The following is a 23,922-nucleotide window of genomic DNA, read 5'->3' on the forward strand; positions in this document are numbered from 1 at the left end:
GGGACAGGAGCCATTCGACATGGAGATGGGTGCAGAAGCGGTGTAGGGTGCGACAAGGATACTGTGAATATTGGGCACGCCACAAGAAACTATTCTAGGTGTGGTGGGCAAAATCTTGGACAGAATGGATTTCATTTCGGGGGAGACCAGGACGATACTGAGTGACAAGTGGTGTACTCATTATTTTTTGGAGGGATCAGCAGTACCAGGATTGAATGTGATGGCCCAGGTAATCTGCTTTTGAACTAGGCTGATGGGGTAATTACCTGAGATCAGAAAGTGCCAAATTGTATCAGAGCAAATATGTTGACCTTGAATGCCGGGGCTGTATGGGATGGAGAGTCTGTCGAAATATAAGTACTGCTGTTTGTTTGTAGATTTAATAATGTGTAGCTGACCTTTGGTGAGGATGAGTTTAACAGCAAGGAAAGTGGTATGGGATTCGGAATACGGTCATATGAAATTTAATTGGGAGAAGGAATTTTAACAGATCAACCTCACTATGTGTCCACATGGCAAAGATGTCATCAATGTATCCATACCAAACCATGGGCTGAAGACCTAAGGATGTGTGTCAACCTTTTCATGGGTCACTAGGAGAGGTCTTTCCTGCGATCCATAAGCATTCTGTCCCTGGTTTGGTTTAGACACATTGATGACATCTTTGCTATATGGACTTGTGATGAGGCTGACCATCTAAAATTCCTGCAATCTCTGAATACATTCTCCCAATTATATTTCATATGGTTCTATTCTGAATCCCCTGCCACTTTCCTTGTCACTGATATAATCCTCACCAAAGATTAGCTACACATTTCTGTTCACATTAAGCCTACTAACAAACAGCAGAACTTATATTTTGACAGCTGCCATCCTTTCCATGTCAAATGTTCCCACCAATACAGCCTTGGCATTCGAGGCAACCACATCTCTTGTTTTGCATATCACCATATCTTCCACCTCTAAGTTCTCAGGTTTTCACATCTCATCTGGTGCAGTCTCCAATAATAAGTCTTTCCTTCTCATTCCTCCCTGTAAATCTTCCATGACCAGGGGTCCTGCGCAACTTTCTGAACTCTACCCCTTTTCCTAAAACTCACCAGTCCTTTTCCTTTACTCCTCTCCCTTCCCATTCAACCCTTCTGCCAGTACAAGGATCTACTGGCCCCAAAGGCTAGCAAAGCTTAGTATCTTTTATTAGTATGTTCTCCCACTGCCACTTTGTGAGTAGGTTTTTTATCTATCCAATTACTTATAGGCAGATAAAACATTTTTTTCCATAATATCATACAAATCATATTAAGATTGTACATAAACATTTATCAAAGCCACGTTTTTCTATGAGCAATAGCAGGAGAATTTCGCAAAAATATTGTAGTATATTTCAAAACATTCTAGACACAATCCTACACCACACTTCCCACATTTTGTGCAAACTGCTGATGACTTCCATTTGCAGTACATACCTACGCACCTCTTTTTCTCAGATTTCTTGATGTAGCATTTTATACCACTGTATCTTACATCACTTGGAACACATAATTTGTATCTGCATATAGGACTGGTAGAAGGCCTGCCTGCTCCTTTTAAAGGGGTCACATATCTCTTTTGGTAAACTTGTTTAATTTCTCTCCCAAATTCAGACTGAATAGTCGTAGCTCCTATTCCTTTCTTCAGCTACCAAGCATTACGCGGATATCATGTCAGTAGCCAAGGAAGTAAAGTTGAATACCATTTCTTGTTTCGAATATTTATTCTCTACATGGCATCCTATCCATCCCCCACCCTCATGTGTTTATTATAAGCTGCAATTATTTAAGGCTGTTGTACTTTGATTGTCTTCTTCTCCGTTCCAGAGTATCTTTTTACAGATGGTACAGGTTCCACTCCTTCACAGATTGATGCTACAACAACCACTGAATTGCTCACCCATGCTGTGATAATAATGACATCATCCTTGCAAAGTAAAGATTCAAAATACAGTGGAACCTTGCTTAGTGAATATAATTTTACTCATAGTGTGAAACATATGTTAAGCAAAACAACTTATCCCATATAAATTAATGTGAAATATGATAATGCATTCCATGCAGAAAAGGTACTAAAAGTTTTATCTTATTCACGCAATTTATTCAAAGAAAATTATACATACAGTATTATGTACTTCATTATTCACAATACATAACTGATTCTTTTTTAATAGGAAGCTATCTATAGTCATTTGTTTCTGCCGACACTTCAACACTTGGCGCAAATGTGACACAGCATTACTGTCAAATATATTCGTAGTGTGAATAGCCATTTTCAATGTATGATGCAACCGATTTCCATGCTTTCAGCAATTCTTTTACTGCACCAGAAGATTGCTGTTTTGCTGTTACTGCCTCATCCTACTCCTCCTCTGAAGAACTCCTCTCCACAATTTCCTGTTGTGTAACTCACTGCAACTCCATAAGCTCTCCAGTGGTCACTTCTTGGCTGTGACCTTCCACAAGCTCATCGATATCATCGTTATCCATTTCTAGTCCCATGCTCTTGGCCAAAGACCCAATCTTGTTGGCTACAGGCTCCACAGGTACTGACTCAAAATGCCTCAGAGTCACATTTGACGATGCACTCCAGCCAAAGCTTCTTCCAAGCAGAAGTGAGGTTCCTCTTGGTAACCCCTTCCCATGCCTTTCTGACCATCCTGACGCAAGCAAAAATGCTGAAGTGATATTTCCAAAATTCTATGAGAGTGGGATTGGCACCTTCAATCAACTCAAAGCAATGTTCAAAGACTGCTTTAGCTTAGAGCTTCTTAAAGTTAGAAATAATCTTCTGGTCCATAGGCTGGAGTAATGGAGGCATAAATTGTATCATGATGAATTAAAGTTTATCATGGAGGTGGTCTTGTAGGCCTGGAGAATGAGCAGGAGCATTGTCCATAACAAGCAAGGCATGGAATGGTAGATTCACCTCAAGCAAATACTTTTTTCACCAGAGGACCAAACATTTCATTGATCCAATCACAAAAAAATATCACATGACATCCAAGCCTTGCTGTTGGACCTCCACATCACATTTAACCTGCTCTTCTGGACTTTACACTTCCTGACAGCTCATGGAGTTTCTGAATGGTAAACAAGCAATTTAATTTTCAAATCGCCACTTGCACTGCCACAGAATAGCAGTGTGGGACAGTTTTTTACTGGCTTGTGGCCAGGCAATGCATTCTCTTCTGCTGCTATACAGGTAGAATAGACCCGTCTTGTCACAATTAGAAACCTGTTGTGGCAGATAGCCCTCAGAATCTACGAGCATCTTGAAGTTGCTGATGAAGTTCTCTGCTGCTTTTGTGTCGCATATGGCTGCTTCGCCATGCCTCAGAACGCTGTGGATGCTGGTTCTTCTCTTAAAACTGATCAAGGTGGCGCAGTGGTTAGCACACTGGACTGGCATTTGGGAGGACACTTCAAAACCCACACCCAACCATCCTGATTTAGATTTTCCATGATTTCCCTAAATTGCTTCTGGCAAATGTCAGGATGGTTCCTTTGAAAGGGCATGCTCAACTTGCTTCTCCATCCTTCCCTTATCTGATGGGACTGACGACCTTGCTGTTTGATACCCTCCCCCAAATCAACCAACCAAACAACGAATCTCTTAAACTTCTCAAACCACCCAAGGATTTCCTTAAACACTTCTTTGCCCACTGATGATCCTGGCACCTTCTTAAGGAGGTTAGCGAAAATCATTCTCACCTTCTTACAGATGATATTGTCGTTAAAGAGTGTTGCCTTGCCTTTCACTGGTCCATATAAGGAGAAACCTTTTGACATCATCCAGCATGCAAAACCATTGTTTAGATACTCTTGTCACTCCCTTTGAAACATTTATCTACTTAATCTTGTTCTTGTTCTTGAGGATAGTGCGAATAGTTGATGTACACCCATTGTACGCGCATGCTAAATCAGCAATGCTCACATCTCATCGGTGTTTTTCGTTCAATTTACGTCTCATTTCTAAGGTCATTTTCTTTCTCTTATCGATGTCTTCTTGTGGCTTTATCTTTGCGGAAATTTCTATGAAGGTTATTAAAATTAGCACACAAGAAAACACAGTGTAAACACAAGTCTAGAAAAATGTGTGATCCAAAGCTTCACATGATGGTAGCAGAAAGAGCGCTAAACCCAGACTGCTGTACTTGCTAAAGACATTGCAAATATGCCGCTGCCGACAATGAAAGGTGTTCATATTGTTGAACGTTTCCCCCATTGCATGCAAACGGCTGGTGACGTCACACTGACTCATCATCACTTGTTATGCAAAACATCACTCATTTTTTTACAATTTGTTTTGCCCCTTGTCAGAATTGTGCATTATGGGAGGTGCTTGTTAAGTGAGTTTCCACTCTATCACCTTTACTTTTTAACTAGCTCTTCCTCTGAAGAAATGGGCCAATACTGGGGTGCTCTGTTTTCCTTAATAGTGCTTGTTCCTCCATAACTTTCTTCTCTTAGGAACGACAGAACAGAAAACCCTGCAAAATGGTTGTCAAAGCAGAAATAGAATGGCAATTGTTTTATTTCAAGTGTTAAATCATATCTCATCTGAGTCAACGGGGCAGTAGCCTTACCAAACTCTTCCTTCATATACTGATTTTGCATTTGGCAATTTTCCTTTATAAATGGAATATTGTTATTGTCGTTACAGGATAGACAACTGAGAAATTTTCAAAATGGTTTCTTCTCATGGCATTGCATATAAAATTGTTTCTTGTGTCCAAATTTGAATCCCAGTATAACCTCTTTAACTACTTAGAATGGGGATGCCACAGAAATATCTCATTTCCTCACAGAAAGTTCTTCAAAAGTGCATAGTTGCTTGACTCATCAAGTATGAATTGTATGAGATTACTGTCAAATGAAAACTCGGCAATTTACACAGTAGACTTATCAACATGTGTGCAAAAGCTTGAATCAGGAAAAGGTTTCAAATTTGAAGTTAGTGTACAATGAACCCAGGATTTCTCTTTTATTTCTTTTTCATTGTCTGTTAATCTGTTTCAGCTTTGACCCAGAGCTGCCGAGAGTTAAGATTGTTTGGTATTCCCCCTTCATCATCATAATTACCTCTATCTTCATCCTTAATAACTGCTGGATCAGGGGGTGCTATGTAAATACTGTGAGCATGAGAAGCTATACATAATTTCAAACCTTTACGAATCTTTCTCTCACTGACAACGCTCACAAAATAACGAAAGAAAAAAAGTCAATTGCTGCCTACATTTTCAGTGTTTATGCAGTAAAACTTAAACATCAGGTATGACGTTTTAAGTTGCTACTCTTTTAGTATTAACTCTAGTTGCAACATATATTGAATGTACTATCCACATGTACCACTGAATGTACCTGCACAATTATTTTACTGTATGTCGCGTAGTTCAGGATATATGATGTCATAAACATTGAGATGCATGAAAAATTAGCTTTTGCTTAATATGGAGTGCAACTAACCCATACTTTATTCATCCAGTGTTTGAGAATGAGAACACTTGACAACTGGCAGCAAACTTCAAACGTAATTTCAAACCTTTTCTAAACTTTTTTATGCTTACATGCTTCAAATCAAATATTTAACACATTAACGTACTTGTAAAATAGTCCAAAGTTTGAAGCTGTTTTATACACAGGAGTACGATTCTTTAAAGAATCAGTGGTTTACTAGCTGAAGGCAATACCGATGCCAGAACTGAGAAATAATTCATGGAGAAGCATAAGGATGGGGCCAATATGTATGTCAGAACTGACACACAAATCGCCGAAGTGGCATCAACTAAAAGGGACTTGCAATACGGTGGCCCAACTCCCCTGCATGGGGCCTCCTGGCCAACAATGCGATACACTCAGTTCATTTCATTGTAGGTCAGAGAAGGTGACTAGTCTCCCAGGGCTCATCCACTGTGAGAAAAACTCCACCCATATCTGACCCCTCCATCCAGACTAATGGCAAAAGACAGTTGCAGAGCAAAAAATGCCTCCTAGTTGGGAGGAGCAGAACAGTAAAAGTGAGAAGACTAAAAATGTAATAGACATCAGTCAGACTGAAAATAATAAAAGCAAACCAACAGAAATAATTAAGGCAGCAGGATGGGAGGTGGAGTTGTGTGGGACTTTGGGGGAAGGACGTCTGTATGCGATCAGAGCCATCCCACGCCTGATTAATTATAGTCAAGGTGTTAAGAGCGCCCACTGTCTGACAGAGCGCTACCTCTAAAATGGAAAATAAGATGTGGCAGAAAAAGAGGCAAACTGTATCTAAAAGTAAGTAAAACAAAGGAAAAGGGGATGAAAGAGGCAGCCGGCAAAGAAGAGAGGGTTGCAAGTCCCCCAGACCCAGCATGAGACGCCCCAACCCCAACTAATCTGCCCCACACTGAAGATAGTTTATAACCTTATATCAGAGAATAAAAATCATTTTCATACAGAAAAAGGAGAACCGGTTCAATTGTAAATTGCTTGCTCCCAGTCATCTGGCTTGTCCCTCTTCCCATGGGGCAACCAGGGAAGATAAAGCAGAAGGATTGTAACTGTCTGTGTTCATATTGTTCATATATCTAGACCTGTCTGTCGAGATGGTTGAATCAGAATGGCCATTGTGTTGGTTCAATCTGACATATTTCACGTGTAAAATATCCACCCTGATGTCACCTCCAGCAGCAAAGGTCATCTGGCACTATAGCCATTGTCAGGAGACTCAATGTAAGACGAGCTTCTACTCTAAGGTACGTGTGGGGAGTTGATGCTCAGGCATCAGAAGTCTGATCTCTGTGTAAGCTCTTTCAAATGGGTACATAATGACCCCAAAACGTCGTATTGGCTATTGCATTGGCTTTTAAGTCCAAAGATGAGCTGATGCAGTTATTGTGTGGAAAGATTTGTTAACAATGTAAGCAGTAGGTATTACTTTTTAGCATTGTTCCTCTGTTGGTTCACACTAATGAAAATTTTTTAAAATGGAGGTTAAACCCAGGAGAGGACTAAAACTTCAGCCAAAAAGTGATCCGAACAAAACAAATTAAAACGTTGATGAAAGAAATCAGAACCTAGGGTAATGGTCGAGGCAGCATCGAAGGCAGCCACCATGAGAATGAAAGAGAACTAAGGATAGTCAAAAATGGGAGATTGCAGTGCAAGGAAGGAATTAGGTTCTGTAATATCTTGGGTACTCTTGCTCACCATGCACACACTCATGGAAGTTATGAGCCCACTGAGCATATCACAAATGTGGACAGAAAAGCCTGACTACTACAATACAATATCTAGTTACTCATGCAGTTAGGGCTCACATACTACCATGCAGATACATTGTGTGTTTGGGCAGAGGTGTAGTACAATGGTCCAAACAAGCCTCAAGATGGAATGGATGCATTCAAAAAATGATTGCATTAATGAAGACAATTCAGTTGTGTCAAAGGTGGTGCACTGATTTTCCAAGACATGGAGACCACTGCACACTTTACACTGAGAAGTAGCCAAGAGCAAGATGAAGTATCCAAGAACTTCACTGAATGGCTCAGTTACATATGAATTTTATGCTACAAGAAATGCATTAGAAATAAAGACAAGAAAATTTAAATTTTTTTTATAAGTTGTGAATACACTAATTCAGAATAAAACTAGAAACAAATCTTCTTACATACCCCAGCCTCAGAGAAGAAACAAACAATATTTTCCAAAAGGCTTGAATTATCTTTTTTCTTCTGTTCCTCAAATACAAGTAAAAGAAACTCCCCTGCAGCTTGTGCAACAGATAAATACTTTGAAAACACTAGTAAGTATAAATTCTCACTATCTGTGGATAACAATTCACTTCCAAAGCACCTGCAAAGAAAACAATTACTAACACATAAATATGAATAGTTTATCAGAGTACAGCATTAAATACAGTTTAAAATAAAATATACAATTAGTGTACTGTCTTTCTTCCATGTTCTACCTGGACATCTGTCACACTATAGCTGAAACAACGTTCACAAAGGAAGATAGCACAAACTCTCAAAGTTGTGAGATTGTGTTGGTTGTTTGAATTTGCTGCTTGAACTGCAGCAGATGACCAGTGACAGTATATAATCAGTAGATAATGCATAAGATGTGTAAGATACACATATTACCAATCATAACATACCAACATACATGAGAGTTCATATTTGCAAGTTTGAAGAACACATCACCAACAGAAATCCACGGTCAACTTACAAGGCATTTTGTGTAATTTTCACGTCACAGGAACAGATGTGGGTTTATTATGCAGTGTCATGTTAATGAGGTAGATGTATAGCAGGGTTGCCACAAGACTTTCCAAGTTAAGTTCCCTGATTTCCAGACAAGTTTTAGCATTTTTCCCTGAGAAATTTTGAGATCTGAAGGGTAAGTAAAGACATGAGTTGACAAAAAAATAAATAAATAAATTAAAAATTAAAAAATGTAAGGCCTTCTGTATTTCTAAACACGTTAGAAAAAGATTTATGTACTAACCTGTTTTTAGATGCAGAAAACAAGCCAAATGGTATATTTGTTGCATTAAGATAGCTGATGTTATTTGATTTTAATAAAGTAAAACACATTTGATGACAAAAATATGCATTTTGTTGGAGTTGCAAGACAGATTTAAATTACTGCTTTCAGAAATAACCTCAGAAAAAAGTAGGCCTCTTGAAAGAAATGTATAAGATGGGGAAGAGTTGTGTAAACCAACACTATAGGTGACTGCCAATAAAATGCTGGTTCTACTATTTTCGTTATTGTCAGTTATTAACCATTGTGTTATGTCTATTATTCTACAGGTATCATATGATTTTTCTTTAAAAAAAATTACATGAGTAGATAGTGTACAAACTGCCAGCGACTTTCACAAGTTTCTTCTTCTTCTTATCATCCATACTTTCTAATATATAAACTACTTTCGAAGTGCCAAAATGTACTAGAATAAATAAAATGTCTATAAAATGCCGCACTGCACAATGTACTTATGGTGGGACAGTTGCAATTCCTGAAATCCATCACCCCTGGCCTCTGGCCTGCCGAGAAGCACCACAGTCCTGGATACATGGATAAACCATGAAAATCCACTGCATTACGACACACACAGACAGACCTAGCCTGCAGGCAAATCAGTGAGACTAGATCCAACAGGCAGGACCTGCACATTAGTGGGAAACTATGGGCTTCAAATCGGCAGGCCCAATCCGTTAGAGATACTCGCAGAAATAGCCTGCAGTCTTGCCCCATCGTGCAAGTCCACTCAAGTAGCCAGCTTTTCACATGATACAGACACCATGTTGTTGAAATGAGACTGCGGTTATCATCCACGCAACAGATAACTTGCACAAATACTCTGAGAATCAACACTAATGAGGATAGATAGCAACTCACCGTAAAGATGATCGCTGAGCCACAGACAGGCACATAGAAAAGACAATCACACTCTCACAACTAAATTTTTGGCCATAGCCTTTGTCAGAAAATGAGAGCGCACACATATTAACACAATCACTCAGACACAACTCATGCATACAAGACTGTTGTCTCCAGCTGCTAAGTCAACAAGCTTTGAGAATCAGATCCAATCAAACTACTACTCCTCATGCCCCTGCCTCCCATCGGCAACTACTAGGCTAGCAGAAAGTAGTGGTGGCAGCACTGACTGTAGACTGAGGGGAGGGGTGGGAAGGGGAGAAGCAGTAAGAATGAGAGCGTAGGGAAGCGGCGCATGTACTCAGCTGCGCCCAGCCATCGACAAAGCATGACATCTGATTAAACGAACAATTTCATGCTACTGAAAAAAATGTTTGAAATCCCCTGATTTCCTGAACTTGTGGCAACCCTGATATATTGATCAAGATGGTAGCTATGCTACACTCAAGGTTGTCTCCTTCTCACGTCCAAGCAGAATTATTATCTAACTGTTTACTCTGGGTGTCAGTTCTACTCATTAAATATCACAAAGCCATTAGAATGTGTTTGTGCAATGTGCACATGGTGAAATTTCAAGAAAAAGTACAGTTGTGACAATGTGGGTGAATCAAGAACTGAAGCAGATATTCATGTTATAAACACATACATCATCTCAACATCAAATAAATCGGTAGTACTTCTGGGTACTAAGAAAGTGAATACAACAGTCTTTGGGAGCCACAAGGATGTGTTCCAATATGACTTCCTCAGCAGAGAAGAGGCAGTGAATGGTACTATGTAGTGTGACTCACTGTTGAGATATTTCACCTACAACAACCACACTTACCTCACAACATATAAGTTTCTGCATGATAATACTCAACTACACTAAGCTAACAGTTCATATGAACTGTTATTCTCTCTCATGTAAGAGGAAGTAAGACCTTTCCTTACAGCATTGACCCAGCCATTAATGGTTTGCACCTCTCTGAAACACTTGGTAAATAACAATTTCAAACCATTGCAAAATTCAGCATGCCACTATTACATAGTAGAAGGGGCTCACAAATTTTTTGCTAAGAATGCAATAATACCTTGCCACACAAATGGAAGAAATGTTTTATCACATATGGTGATTATGTACGAAAGTAATGAATATTAGTGCCATGCTACAGTGTATATATCATGTTTACATACCTATTTCTGTAAAAGAGGCAGATGTGTATGAGGAGGAGAACTATGAGAATAATGGAAGTAATCACAAAATATATACCTTAAATATTTTTGAGTCAAGAAATTATAGTTAAAGAAAATGTGATTTTTCTACCTCACTCACCAACTTCACAAAAACATCATGTTGTTGCAGATGGAATGCTGTATTAAAGTTCCTTCAAAATATAACCTAAAGCCTCATGTAATGATCACAATAGACATAAAATGTTTTTAGACCTAATTATCGTTTCAATTATTATTGTATTTAATAATCAGATGGATCTCATTCCCTAAAATGTAACAGTAGAGTAAATGAGAATACTTTTACTTTATTATACAGTATTTGCAAGTTAAATCATGTTATATTGACAACAGGCAATCAAATGATGTAACATACATTTTGTCAAAGCACAAGAGCCACATGTTTCTTAGTAAAGACATTTTTATATTGGGCGATAATTCCACCTAATGCCTAGCTACTTATTTAACATGTATGAAATCAGTTATGAATTGCTATTAGTTGCAGCCTTAAATTGAAATTATTTAACTAACATAAGTTGCACTTTTTTATATAAAGGAGAAACAAAGAAGGGGCAGGCAGAGAGAGATACACCTTGGTAATGCTACCATGTAGCTATATTACTTGCAGTACTGGCTAAGACAAGAAACTACTCATCTGCTTGGAGCCTCCCAGTGTCTTCTGAGTATTCAAATGTCTGTTCCAAGCTCATAAGATACTCCAAAACATCTGGAATAATTTTGCCTTTTTATGGAAACAAGGGAATTAAATAGTAAAATGACATCCAAAAATGACTGACTTGTGATGCTGTATGCCACCTCACTGCACACTATTACCTACTATGACAAGTGAGAGAGAGAGAGAGCCAGAGAGATTTATGTGTGTATGATAAATCCCTTCTCTCGAAAATTTCCTTCCCTCTTACCTCCTCTGTGATACCACAGATGATGTCTCACTGATTTCATCTGTACTAAGACTGCAGTACCTGCAAGCTGCCTAGTTGCTTCCACCACCATGAGTGAATGCTTAAGTTCTGAGTAATGTTCACCAACCTGTGGTCTGCTATAGTTGCTGTCCACTGAGCAGAAAACAGCACATAGGTTATGAATCCATTATGTTGAGGCTCTAGTAAACTGTAGGAACTCTTATCGCATAAATTATTAAATTTTGAACTTGTTCGTTGGAATGGGATGCTACTCGCTTTTTATTACCATACTACGAGAAACTGTACAATTATAGTCTACTTCATGACTCACAAATAACTTTGATTCTTCACATTTTTACAAAGAATAAACTAAATAATGAACTGCATGCTTGCATATGTACTATCAAACTAGTTCTCAACTAATACAGACTGCAGGAGACAAGATGTATGTCCTCCTTAACTAACAATTGTGCTCTTACATTTACAAACTAGAGATCGCTAATTAAGTCTTAACTGATGCCAACTGGGGAGGGCAACATGTCTGTCCTCTGGGACCGCCGATCAAGCTCTGATCTGACAGCCAAACCACCTCGGTCGCCATCCAAGTCAGGCGTGACCAAAGATCTTTGAAGTGCTTCGTCTGTCTTTTCATTTAGCAAATGTTTGTTTTTCTGGTGGTAATTAATACTTTTGAAATAATGAAATGATAGCTTGCTAGTGAGAGATGTTTTTATATGAAAGACAAGTGAATTAATTGTTGAGTTTTTCTAATATTAATAACAGAAGTTTATCATTTTGGTTGGCTACTTCTGAACACAGCAGCCAATCGCAGAGAAGGATCACAATTTAGGTGGTCTTTCTCACAATGCATGTACTGAATAAACTATCTATCAGCAGTACTTCACACCACATTACATCATCTTCCCACTGCTGCCTTCTCATCTGCTCTAAGAAGAGCTTCTTATAGCTGAATGTGATGACAGTAAAGCTATAAATGTTACACATTCCCTTCATTCTCAGATTTCCCAAAAATTGGCATTTTCTCATGGGCAACAAACAATTTTGGAAATAAGCAGATTTTCACTCAAATTTTTATAACTTTTAACCAATGGAAAAACCAGGATGGAGTGTAACAATATTATGAGAAGGAAAGTTGCTACTCACCATATAGCAGAGATGCTGAATTGCTGACAGGCATAACAAAAAGACTATCACTAACAAAGCTTTCGGCCAAGGCTTTCATCAACAATAGACTAACAGGCGCGCGTGCATGCACACACACAGACACACGCAGGCACTCCACTTCCGCTACCCCTACCCTACCATCCCTTCCCATCCTCACCCCAGCCTCCTCCGTATCCCCACCCAGTCACCACTCCTATCATACACTGGTGCTGCTGCCCACAATGTGATTTCAGTTGCCTGAGACTGCAGTCGTGTGTGTGAGTTGCGTTTGTGTGTGTGTGTGTATATATGAGCGCGCGCGCGTGCATATGTATGTGAGACTATTGCTGACAAAGGCCTTGTCAGCATCTACGCTATATGGCGAGTAGCAGTTTACCTTCTCATAATATTTTTATAACTTTTTTTTTCATTTAGCATTTTTCAAGAGCCATACCATTTCACTACACTTGTGATTCATTATTATTTTTCAAAACTCAAATATGCTTTATATTTTTTTATTCTCAAATTATTAATTAAGATAAACATAGATTCAATTACTATGTGATTTGAAAAAACTAATTGTTACCCTCAATAAATTCAAGTATAACCTTACATCTCAAAATCATTAATGGTTAGTTACACTTTTATGCTAGTTACGTTATTCCTTTAATAGTAAAGATCTTGAAAGCACCATTATTCTGCACCGTTATGTTGTTGGTAGTCTTTTTGTTAATTTACTATCTATCATTTCTGCTAGCCAAGTTTCAATCACAAAATTTTATACTGCTGTTAAGCTACTATCGGCACATTGCCATCCATTAAATTCAACAAAATATTTCTCATGAGGCGTTAAATTGCTATACCATTACTATTGCCACATTTCATTCCTTTAGATTCAACAAAATATTTACATGAAGAATTTACACTGCTGCACACTTTTGACACACTGCTGTTCTTAAACTGACCAACTATTTGTCGTAAGAAGTTACACAGCTATACAACTACTATTGGTGCTTGCTGTCCTTTCAATTCAATGAAACATGTGCTTCATTAGATGCCTTCATCATGCCATTCTTTACACTTTTCCTCCATGCTATTCTGCACCTATTTATATTTAAATGTGTCATAAAGAAGTCCACTTCATGTGATTGTAAATAAAACAAACACAACACCTACACATTTCATAAACACGTGGGGACAGAAGATCATCACACTCACACCTATTACCAGAACATATGAAAGCAGCTTACAACAGCAACCCATATTGATGATTCTGTTTTCCATGATGTGGTCTTGCATTGTGAAACTCCAGATTTTCTCAACTGGTGCTGAGATCAACAACTGTTAGTCCATTCTCCCACTTCAACCTCAGTGTACAGTTCCAGTACAAATCCATGTAACAGTACAAAATGCCTTACATTAGTTTCCTGGTAAGTTTAAACTAATTTTAAATAACCATATTTTCATTCATAATACATAATGTTTTGTTTTGGCCCTTTATGAACAATGCCACTGTTTACATCCTGTCATGAAGTGGTTACCATTGTTTCTGTTTTGATCACATCTATAGCCACAGTTTACACACAACTGGGACTTTGCCCTTCACATTCTAAGAGCTCTGCGCTTGCTCCCACTATCTGTTACTATTGACCCACTTTGTTAATGACTCAAGCCGCTACCCAGTGTCTCCTGCTATGCTCTTTAAATCTCACATACAGAGGCTTACAATTGCTATTCAGATACAGTGGAGGATCTTGTAGAATCTTCCTTCAAGCATAATGTACAAACACTCATTTAACCAATCATTACTTCATTCCACAGTATGGGGTATCATTCCTTCCACATTTGAGTGTCATGCTGCTACAGACTGTACTTGTGGAACTGTATTCATGTAATGACAGTGTATTTTCAACTGACTTTCATATACAAGCATTATGTGACTTTATAAGACATACGGGCTAATTATCTTATTCTTACTAGACCTTTATTCCACATTCCTTTCATATTTAAAACCAGTGTCTGTCATTACTCTCTATACTTCATATTACGTGGTCTTCTATTTAAACCTTACCTACTACATTTATGTCTCTTATGAGCTTTCCATGTCAGTGTTGTGTCTTATGTAGACAATATATCTATTCCCTTGTACTTCAAAAAAATAGTTGGTGGAAACCACCCATAAATACTACTTAATTGCCAACTTACGCACTGCCTTTTGCCTTTCCTTGATCACCTGTCATAAATGATTGGCCAACTCTCCTGTCATCTCATAATCAGACTTCTCTTTTCTCTCTTTATACAAATAACTGGCCAACTTCTCTGTCGCCTAATTTATAACTCTCCATTTACCTCTTCCCCCCCCCCATGAACCATGGACCTTGCTGTTGGTGGGGAGGCTTGCGTGCCACAGCGATACAGATAGCCGTACCATAGGTACCACCACAACGGAGGGGTATCTGTTGAGAGGCCAGACAAACATGTGGTTCCTGAAGAGGGGCAGCAGCCTTTTCAGTAGTTGCAAGGGCAACAGTCTGGATGATTGACTGATCTGGCCTTGTAACATTAACCAAAACGGCCTTGCTGTCCTGGTACTGCGAACAGCTAAAAGAAAGAGGAAACTACGGCCATAATTTTTCCCGAGGGCATGCAGCTTTACTGTATGATTAAATGATGATGGCGTCCTCTTGGGTAAAATATTCCGGAGGTAAAATAGTCCCCCATTCGGATCTCCGGGCAGGGACTACCCAAGAGGATGTCGTTATCAGGAGAAAGAAAACTGGCGTTCTACGGATCGGAGCGTGGAACGTCAGGTCCCTTAATCGGGCAGGTAGGTTAGAAAATTCGAAAAGGGAAATGGATGGGTTAAAGTTAGATATAGTGGGAATTAGTAAAGTTCGGTGGCAGGAGGAACAAGACTTCTGGTCAGGTGACTACAGGGTTATAAATACAAAATCAAATAGGGGTAATGCAGGAGTAGGTTTAATAATGAATAAAAAAATAGGAGTGCGGGTAAGCTACTACAAACGGCATAGTGAACGCATTATTGTGGCCAAGATAGACACGAAGCCCACGCCTACTACAGTAGTACAAGTTTATATGCCAACTAGCTCTGCAGATGACGAAGAAATGTATGATGAAATAAAAGAAATTATTCAGATAGTGAAGGGAGACGAAAATTTAATAGTCATGGGTGACTGGAATTCGAGTGTAGGAAAAGGGAGAGAAGGAAACGTAGTAGGTGAATAGGATTGGGGCTAAGAAATGAAAGAGGAAGCCGCCTGGTAGAATTTTGCACAGAGCACAACTTAATCATAGCTAACACTTGGTTTAAGAATCATGATAGAAGGCTGTATACATGGAAGAACCCTGGAGATACTAAAAGGTATCAGATAGATTACATAATGGTAAGACAGAGATTTAGGAACCAGGTTTTAAATTGTAAGACATTTCCAGGGGCAGATGTGGACTCTGACCACAATCAATTGGTTATGACCTCTTCTAATAATTTCCGGGTATGCAGCCGGATCCCGTCGACATTCTGCCACGATATTTCGGCCCAGAGACGTCCGGCCATCATCAGGTGAGTACACAACTACTGAAGAGCCCAGGTGCAGTCGCGGTATTTAAGTCGACGGGATCCGGCTGCATACCCGGAAATTATTAGAAGAAGAAATACGCCGGGAAAATTTCAGAAGTCACATCAAATTTATGGTTATGACCTGTCGATTAAAACTGAAGAAACTACAAAAAGGTGGGAATTTAAGGAGATGGGACCTGGATAAGCTGAAAGAACCAGAGGTTATACAGAGTTTCAGGGAGAGCATAAGGGAACAATTGACAGGAATGGGGGAAAGAAATACAATAGAAGAAGAATGGGTAGCTTTGACGGATGAAGTAGTGAAGGCAGCAGAGGATCAAGTAGGTAATAAGACGAGGGCTAGTAGAAATCCTTGGGTAACTGAATAAATATTGAATTTAATTGATGAAAGGAGAAAATATAAAAATGCAGTAAATGAAGCAGGCAAAAAGGAATACAAACGTCTCAAAAATGAGATCGACAGGAAGTGCAAAATGGCCAAGCAGGAATGGCTAGAGGACAAATGTAAGGATGTAGAGGCTTATCTCACTAGGGGTAAGATAGATACTGCCTACAGGAAAATTAAAGAGACCTTTCGAGATAAGAGAACCATTTGTATGAACATCAAGAGCTCAGATGGAAACCCAGTTCTAAGCAAAGAAGGGAAAGCAGAAAGGTGGAAGGAGTATATAGAGGGTCTATACAAGGGCGATGTACTTGAGTACAATATTATGGAAATGGAAGAGGATGTAGATGAAGATGAAATGGGAGATACGATACTGCGTGAAGAGTTTGACAGAGCACTGAAAGACCTGAGTCGAAACAAGGCCCCCGGAGTAGACAACATTCCATTGTTACTACTGACGGCCTTGGGAGAGCCAGTCCTGACAAAACTCTACCATCTGGTGAGCAAGATGTATGAAACAGGCGAAATACCCTCAAGACTTAAAGAAGAATATAATAATTCCAATCCCAAAGAAAGCAGGTGTGGACAGATGTGAGAATTACCGAACAATCAGTTTAATGAGCCACAGCTGCAAAATACTAACACGAATTCTTTACAGACGAATGGAAAAACCAGTAGAAGCCGACCTCGGGGAAGATCAGTTTGGATTCCGTAGAAATACTGGAACACGTGAGGCAATACTGACCTTACGACTTATCTTAGAAGAAAGATTAAGGAAAGGCAAACCTACGTTTCTAGCATTTGTAGACTTAGAGAAAGCTTTTGACAATGTTGACTGGAATACTCTCTTTCAAATTCTAAAGGTGGCAGGGGTAAAATACAGGGAGCGAAAGGCTATTTACAGTTTGTACAGAAACCAGATGGCAGTTATAAGAGTCGAGGGACATCAAAGGGAAGCAGTGGTTGGGAAGGGAGTGAGACAGGGTTGTAGCCTCTCCCCGATGCTATTCAATCTGTATATTGAGCAAGCAGTTAAGGAAAGAAAAGAAAAGTCGGAGTAGGCATTAAAATCCATGGAGAAGAAATAAAAACTTTGAGGTTCGCCGATGACATTGTAATTCTGTCAGAGACAGCAAAGGACTTGGAAGAGCAGTTGAACGGAATGGATGGTGTCTTGAAGGGAGGATATAAGCAAAACGAGGATAATGGAATGTAGTCGAATTAAGTCGGGTGATGTTGAGGGTATTAGATTAGGAAATGAGACACTTAAAGCAATAAAGGAGTTTTGCTATTTGGGGAGCAAAATAACTGATGATGGTCGAAGTAGAGAGGATATAAAATGTAGACTGGCAATGGAAAGGAAAGTGTTTCTGAAGAAGAGAAATTTGTTAACATCGAATATAGATTTAAGTGTCAGGAAGTCGTTTCTGAAAGTATTTGTATGGAGTGTAGCCATGTATGGAAGTGAAACATGGACGGTAAATAGTTTGGACAAGAAGAGAATAGAAGCTTTCGAAATGTGGTGCTACAGAAGAATGCTGAAGATTAGATGGGTAGATCACATAACTAATGAGGAGGTACTGAATAGGATTGGGGAGAAGAGGAGTTTGTGGCACAACTTGACCAGAAGAAGGGATCGGTTGGTAGGACATGTTCTGAGGCATCAAGGGATCACCAATTTAGTATTGGAGGGCAGCGTGGAGGGTAAAAATTGTAGGGGGAGACCAAGAGATGAATACACTAAGCAGATTCAGAAGGATGTAGGTTGCAGTAGGTACTGGGAGATGAAGAAGCTTGCACAGGATAGAGTAGCATGGAGAGCTGCATCAAACCAGTCTCAGGACTGAAGACCACAACAACAACAACATTTACCTCTTAGTTATTTCCATAGTTTTCCCCATCAGAATTTCGTTTATTGTACATTGTCATACTCACTTACCCAGTTTAGCATCATCCTCTTCTTCGCAGCCTTCAGCTTGCTTTTGAGCATTATTTTATCTGTGTTATATGTAATAGCCTTCATCTTCTTTCCTATTTTTAAAATATTTTCAAATGTACAGCTTTGTTTATAGTTGTTGTTAACATTTAAAAATTGTCCCACTACATGCTTAATAACATGTTTTCTTGTTATGTGTGTTAATATGGCACTGGTGTCTTGTTGTTCACTATATACTGCATTCTCTTGCTACAATACTTCATATATTCTGTCCTGTCCACATATATTCCATCAAATGTCTGTTTTGTATCCACGCTGTGCAGATGTTTATTCTGCTGGTTACTTTGCTTTTGTCATAGCTTGTTTCTTTGTCAACGCATTCAGTGTAATGAATTTTCTCATCTTAATCTTGACAGTGAAGAATGTTAAAGAAGGCAGATATAGTTCTGAATGGAAGAGGGGGGTAGAACTAACAGCAGGAAAAGAAAATTAAGTATCTTGTTTATGGATTCTTCCGTCGCTTCTTGATAGAAAATTCCCATATTGAGGATTGAATAACACTTAGGCGGTTTTTTGTTCTACTGATTTTTATTTGTATGAACTAGTTTTCGGCTTATTAGGCCTTCTTCAGATAACTACTGGCTATTGTTTGCAAGGAGCTTGTGTTCTTACGAACCGAACATCCTGGACTAAGATGCAACGCACTTACATATGATCTTTAGTTGTGGTATTGTCTTTGGAATTGGCAAACGGGTCTTTTGACTTTTTGTTCTGTAAAACTGTTCTTTAACATAATAAATCACATTTTATGGTTTGTCGGTACCATGTATGAAACAATTAGAATTATTTAGAATATATATTATTACAAAATTACAATTTATTGGTATTTGTTGTGAACAGTTGCACTGGACATTAATTGTTGGTTGTACAACAGTGATGTTTTCTTTGGGGGTTGCATTTTGTTATTAGAAAAACTATGCATTAATAAATACCAAATATTACATTGTTACAGTTGAGTTACAGTTAGTAAACATACAAGGGATATTACATTAAATTGGGGTGTGAATTTGTTTACTATTGGGACACTTTGTAGTCAGTAACAGGTTTACTGTATTGTGCAAAGTTTAAGAGTGGTGATGTGCTCAGTTGCAACTGGTCATTTAGAACCAGCTGGGGATTTAGGGCTAAGTGTTTGTAATTTCAAGTGCTTCTAGTAGGCTGAGTTTTCTGTCTTTGTTGGCCATATGTAGCACTTCTGTGTGTGTTGGATATTTGTGTCCTTCTTTGAGCACATGTTCAGCAAAGGTGGAGTCTGATTTATTTAATCTCCAGCTGCGTTCATGTTCAGCCAGCCTTGTCGATATGGCCTGGCTCGTTTGACCCATGTACAAATTATTGCAGTCAGTGCAGTTTATTTTCTAAACCCTACTGTTGATTAGTTTATCTGTTTTGTCCTTGCTGTTGAATAGGAGATTTTAGCTGTAGTGCCACTTACATAAAATGATGTTGTATAGTTTTGGGATTTCAGTGTTTTGGCTAGTTTGCCTGATAGCTTACCACAAGTTTCCCCAAGTGAAATTCCCTGATATGCAGACAAGTTTTCGATTTTTCCTTGACAAATTTTGAGATCTCAAGGGTAAGTTAAGACATTAGTTGACAATGTGTCTTTGCAGCTACAGCACAAGAAACAATAGTGTAAACAACGAAATAATAAAATAAATAAATAAATAAATAAAATAAAAAATAATAATTGCAAGCAGATGGCATTTCCTGGTATGAGCAAAAATCTTAAGTAGTCACATCAACATCTTTAGTAATGAACTGTTTTAGATGGAGAAAGCAAACCAAATGGCATAAGAGTTTCATTAGTATCACTGATGTTATTTTATTTCAATAAAACAAAACACATTTGGTGACAAAAATACACACTTCCTTGGATTTGCAAGACGGATATTAACCCAGATAGTCCTGATTATTTGTTTTTCAAAATTGATTTATATCTTATCAACAATGATTCACATGGTTGTAAGGAAGAAAGTAAAAACAATTTTGAGTATTTATTTTTATTTACTATTTCCAAAAACGGGCGTCTTTCCAGAAGGACGTCAGGACAATAAGGGAACATGTTTTTAAGTATGTGACATTGCACAATTAACTTATTTTAGTTTTTATACTTTCAAATAAACATAAATAAATTTGAATTATGGGCTAAAACAGCTAATAAATACAAAAAACAAAGAAAATAACCTATACACATATTTTATGCACTAGTATGATAAGAGAAAAAGCAACAAACATGAAGTGGTTCGTCACATTTTACGCACATAGTAGTAGTTTTTTTGTGGCAACTTCGATATTTCAGCTGCTTCTTTTTTTTTATCTCGTCCCTTGGTAATTCAGCAACCTAATGTTCTCTTCCATCAAATCTAGAATCTAGTTTTGCCCTCTTACTAGGATGTCCTCTGCTGGTAGTGACTCTTCTGTTACTTTCAAGAATTGCAGTGACAATTCGCCGACGAAATGTCAGATGATCTATGGGTTCTTCGTTGTGCGTGTAAAGATCCCAGGCATTTTGCTCTGCAATGACTATAAAATGTGCAATGATCGGGAAATACCACTTTTTCCCTCTTACAGAGCATCTACATTTTGGTCAGCTCGATCTATGCCTCCCATATGAGTATTGTAGGAGTGTAATAAGCCTAACTTATTACACTCCTACAATACTCATCCTCATACACTAATCATTTTCTTTTGTTCCCTGGAAATCTTGCTACAGAGCGTAGTGGTTGCACTCTGTCAAAGTTGGTGGCTACAGTAACAACATTGTTTTAATTCCAACATACAGTGGAAATCCCGGATGCTCAGTCAGAACAAACTTCATATGATCCTCTATTTTCTTTTATCATTTTATCTACAGATGATAGAGTACAATTCTTAGCTGTTTCCTCTTATTGTTCCTGTTGCTTCCACACCCCTCTCTTTTAGGTCATGTAGTAGTTCAACGCTGCTAAAGAGGTTATCAAAGTATATTCGATATGGAACATGTGGAAGTAATTGGTCAACATAAGTCATTACCACACCATACCCCATACCTTTCATTTCATAATCCTTACTACACGTGCCACCGTTAGGTATTTCCTCATCTTTTGATTCTAACATGTCCAAAAGTTCCATCAGTGTACATCATTTTCTGTGAATACAAAATGACAACATATTACCCTGACGTCCTTCTGGAAGGACGATTGAAAACATTATTGAATTACAACTAATGAAAACTTTCAATCATAATATGAACCTGTAAATAATATAGGTTAATTCTTGAAAATATTATATGACAAGTTTTAGAATTATTGATGCAATATGAAAGAAAATATACACACACATCGATGACAAGGTCAGTCAGTTCGTCCATGGTAAAATAGCCCCTATTTTCAAGACACAGTTTCTCACTCACTATGAACGACAGCGTCAAACCGACTGTCGCAGCGCGCAACTGACTCGGCCTACTTCATATAACAATGCGTTACAGTCCGTTGCAACTATGTGTTATTCGCAAAAATAAATAATTTCAACAGTGAGTGGTGCCGTCTTTCCAGAAGGACGTCAGGGTTATCTGGGTTAAAATACCAGTGATTTTAGAAATAACCTCAGAAAAAAGTAGGCCTCTTGAAAAAAGTGTGTAAGACGAGGAAGAATTGTGTAAACCATTGCTGTAGGTGACTGCCAATAAAATGTTGGTTCTACTATTTTTGTTATTTCCGGTATTACCCATTGTGTTACATCTGTTTTGAGAAATATATGAGTATGTAGCATACAAACCGCCAGTGACTGACCCACTTTTTAAGTGCCAAAATGTTATAGAACAAATAAAATGTGTACAAAATGCCACCCTGTACAATGCACTTGCAGTGAAACAGTCAAACCGACTGTCGCAGCGCGCAACTGACTCGGCCTACTTCATATAACAATGCGTTACAGTCCGTTGCAACTATGTGTTATTCGCAAAAATAAATAATTTCAACAGTGAGTGGTGCCGTCTTTCCAGAAGGACGTCAGGGTTATCTGGGTTAAAATACCAGTGATTTTAGAAATAACCTCAGAAAAAAGTAGGCCTCTTGAAAAAAGTGTGTAAGACGAGGAAGAATTGTGTAAACCATTGCTGTAGGTGACTGCCAATAAAATGTTGGTTCTACTATTTTTGTTATTTCCGGTATTACCCATTGTGTTACATCTGTTTTGAGAAATATATGAGTATGTAGCATACAAACCGCCAGTGACTGACCCACTTTTTAAGTGCCAAAATGTTATAGAACAAATAAAATGTGTACAAAATGCCACCCTGTACAATGCACTTGCAGTGAAACAGTCACATTTCCTGGAGTCCATTGCCCATGGCATCTGGCCTGCTGAGTAGCACCACAGTCTAGGGTCCATGGATAAACCATGAAAATCCGCTGCATTATGCCAGACACAAACAGGCCCGGCCTGTGGGCAGATCGGTGAGACTGGATCAGACGAGCAGGACCTACACATTACTGGGAACTGAATGGCATCTGATTGGCAGGCCCGATCCAGTAATGCTACCTGCAGAAATGGCCTGCAGTTTTGGCCCGTCATGGAAATCCACTCTTGTGGCCAGCTATTCATGAGCCACAGACAGCATGTTGATGAAATGAAATCATGGTGATCAACCCATGCAACAGATAACTTGTTCAAATATTCTGAGAATCAATGATAACGAGGATGGGTAGCAACTCATTGTAAAGATGATTGCTGAGCCACAGATAGGCACATAAAAACACAATCACAACTAAATTTTCACCCACAGCTTTTGGCAGAAAATGAGAGCACACACACATTCATACAATCACTCAGACAGAACCATGCAAACATGATCGCCATCTCCGGTCACTGCATCTACAGCCTCTGAGAATCAAATCCAAACAAACTACTTCTCATACCTCCCTGCCTCTCACCAGCAGCTGCTAGGTTAGCGGCAAGAAGTGGTGGCAACACTGACTGCAAGCTGAGGGGAGTACTAGGAAGGGGAGAAGCGGTGGTAATGAGGGAGTAGGAAAGCGGCACATGTACTCAGTTGCACCCAGCCAGCGACAATCAATGACACCTCAATAAACAAACAATTTCATCTGCTGAGGCAAAAATGAGATTTTTCCAGTATTTTTTTTTCAAATTTCCGTGGTATTTCTCTGATATATTTGAAATTCCCTGATATTCCCTAATTTCCA

General features: G+C 38.7%; 1 protein-coding gene across 1 annotated transcript in view; it reads right to left on the minus strand.

Moving 5' to 3' along the window:
* LOC126195688 (cohesin subunit SA-2-like) overlaps positions 1-23,922 on the minus strand; it is a 357,264-nt gene that overhangs the window by 284,162 nt on the left and 49,180 nt on the right. Inside the window, exon 5 of the mRNA XM_049934316.1 lies at positions 7,685-7,865. Coding sequence (XP_049790273.1) covers positions 7,685-7,865 — 181 coding nt within the window. The remainder of the gene's footprint in view (positions 1-7,684; positions 7,866-23,922) is intronic.

The sequence above is a fragment of the Schistocerca nitens genome, chromosome 7 (genome assembly GCF_023898315.1).
Source record: "Schistocerca nitens isolate TAMUIC-IGC-003100 chromosome 7, iqSchNite1.1, whole genome shotgun sequence".
Classification (NCBI taxonomy): Eukaryota; Metazoa; Arthropoda; class Insecta; order Orthoptera; family Acrididae; genus Schistocerca; species Schistocerca nitens.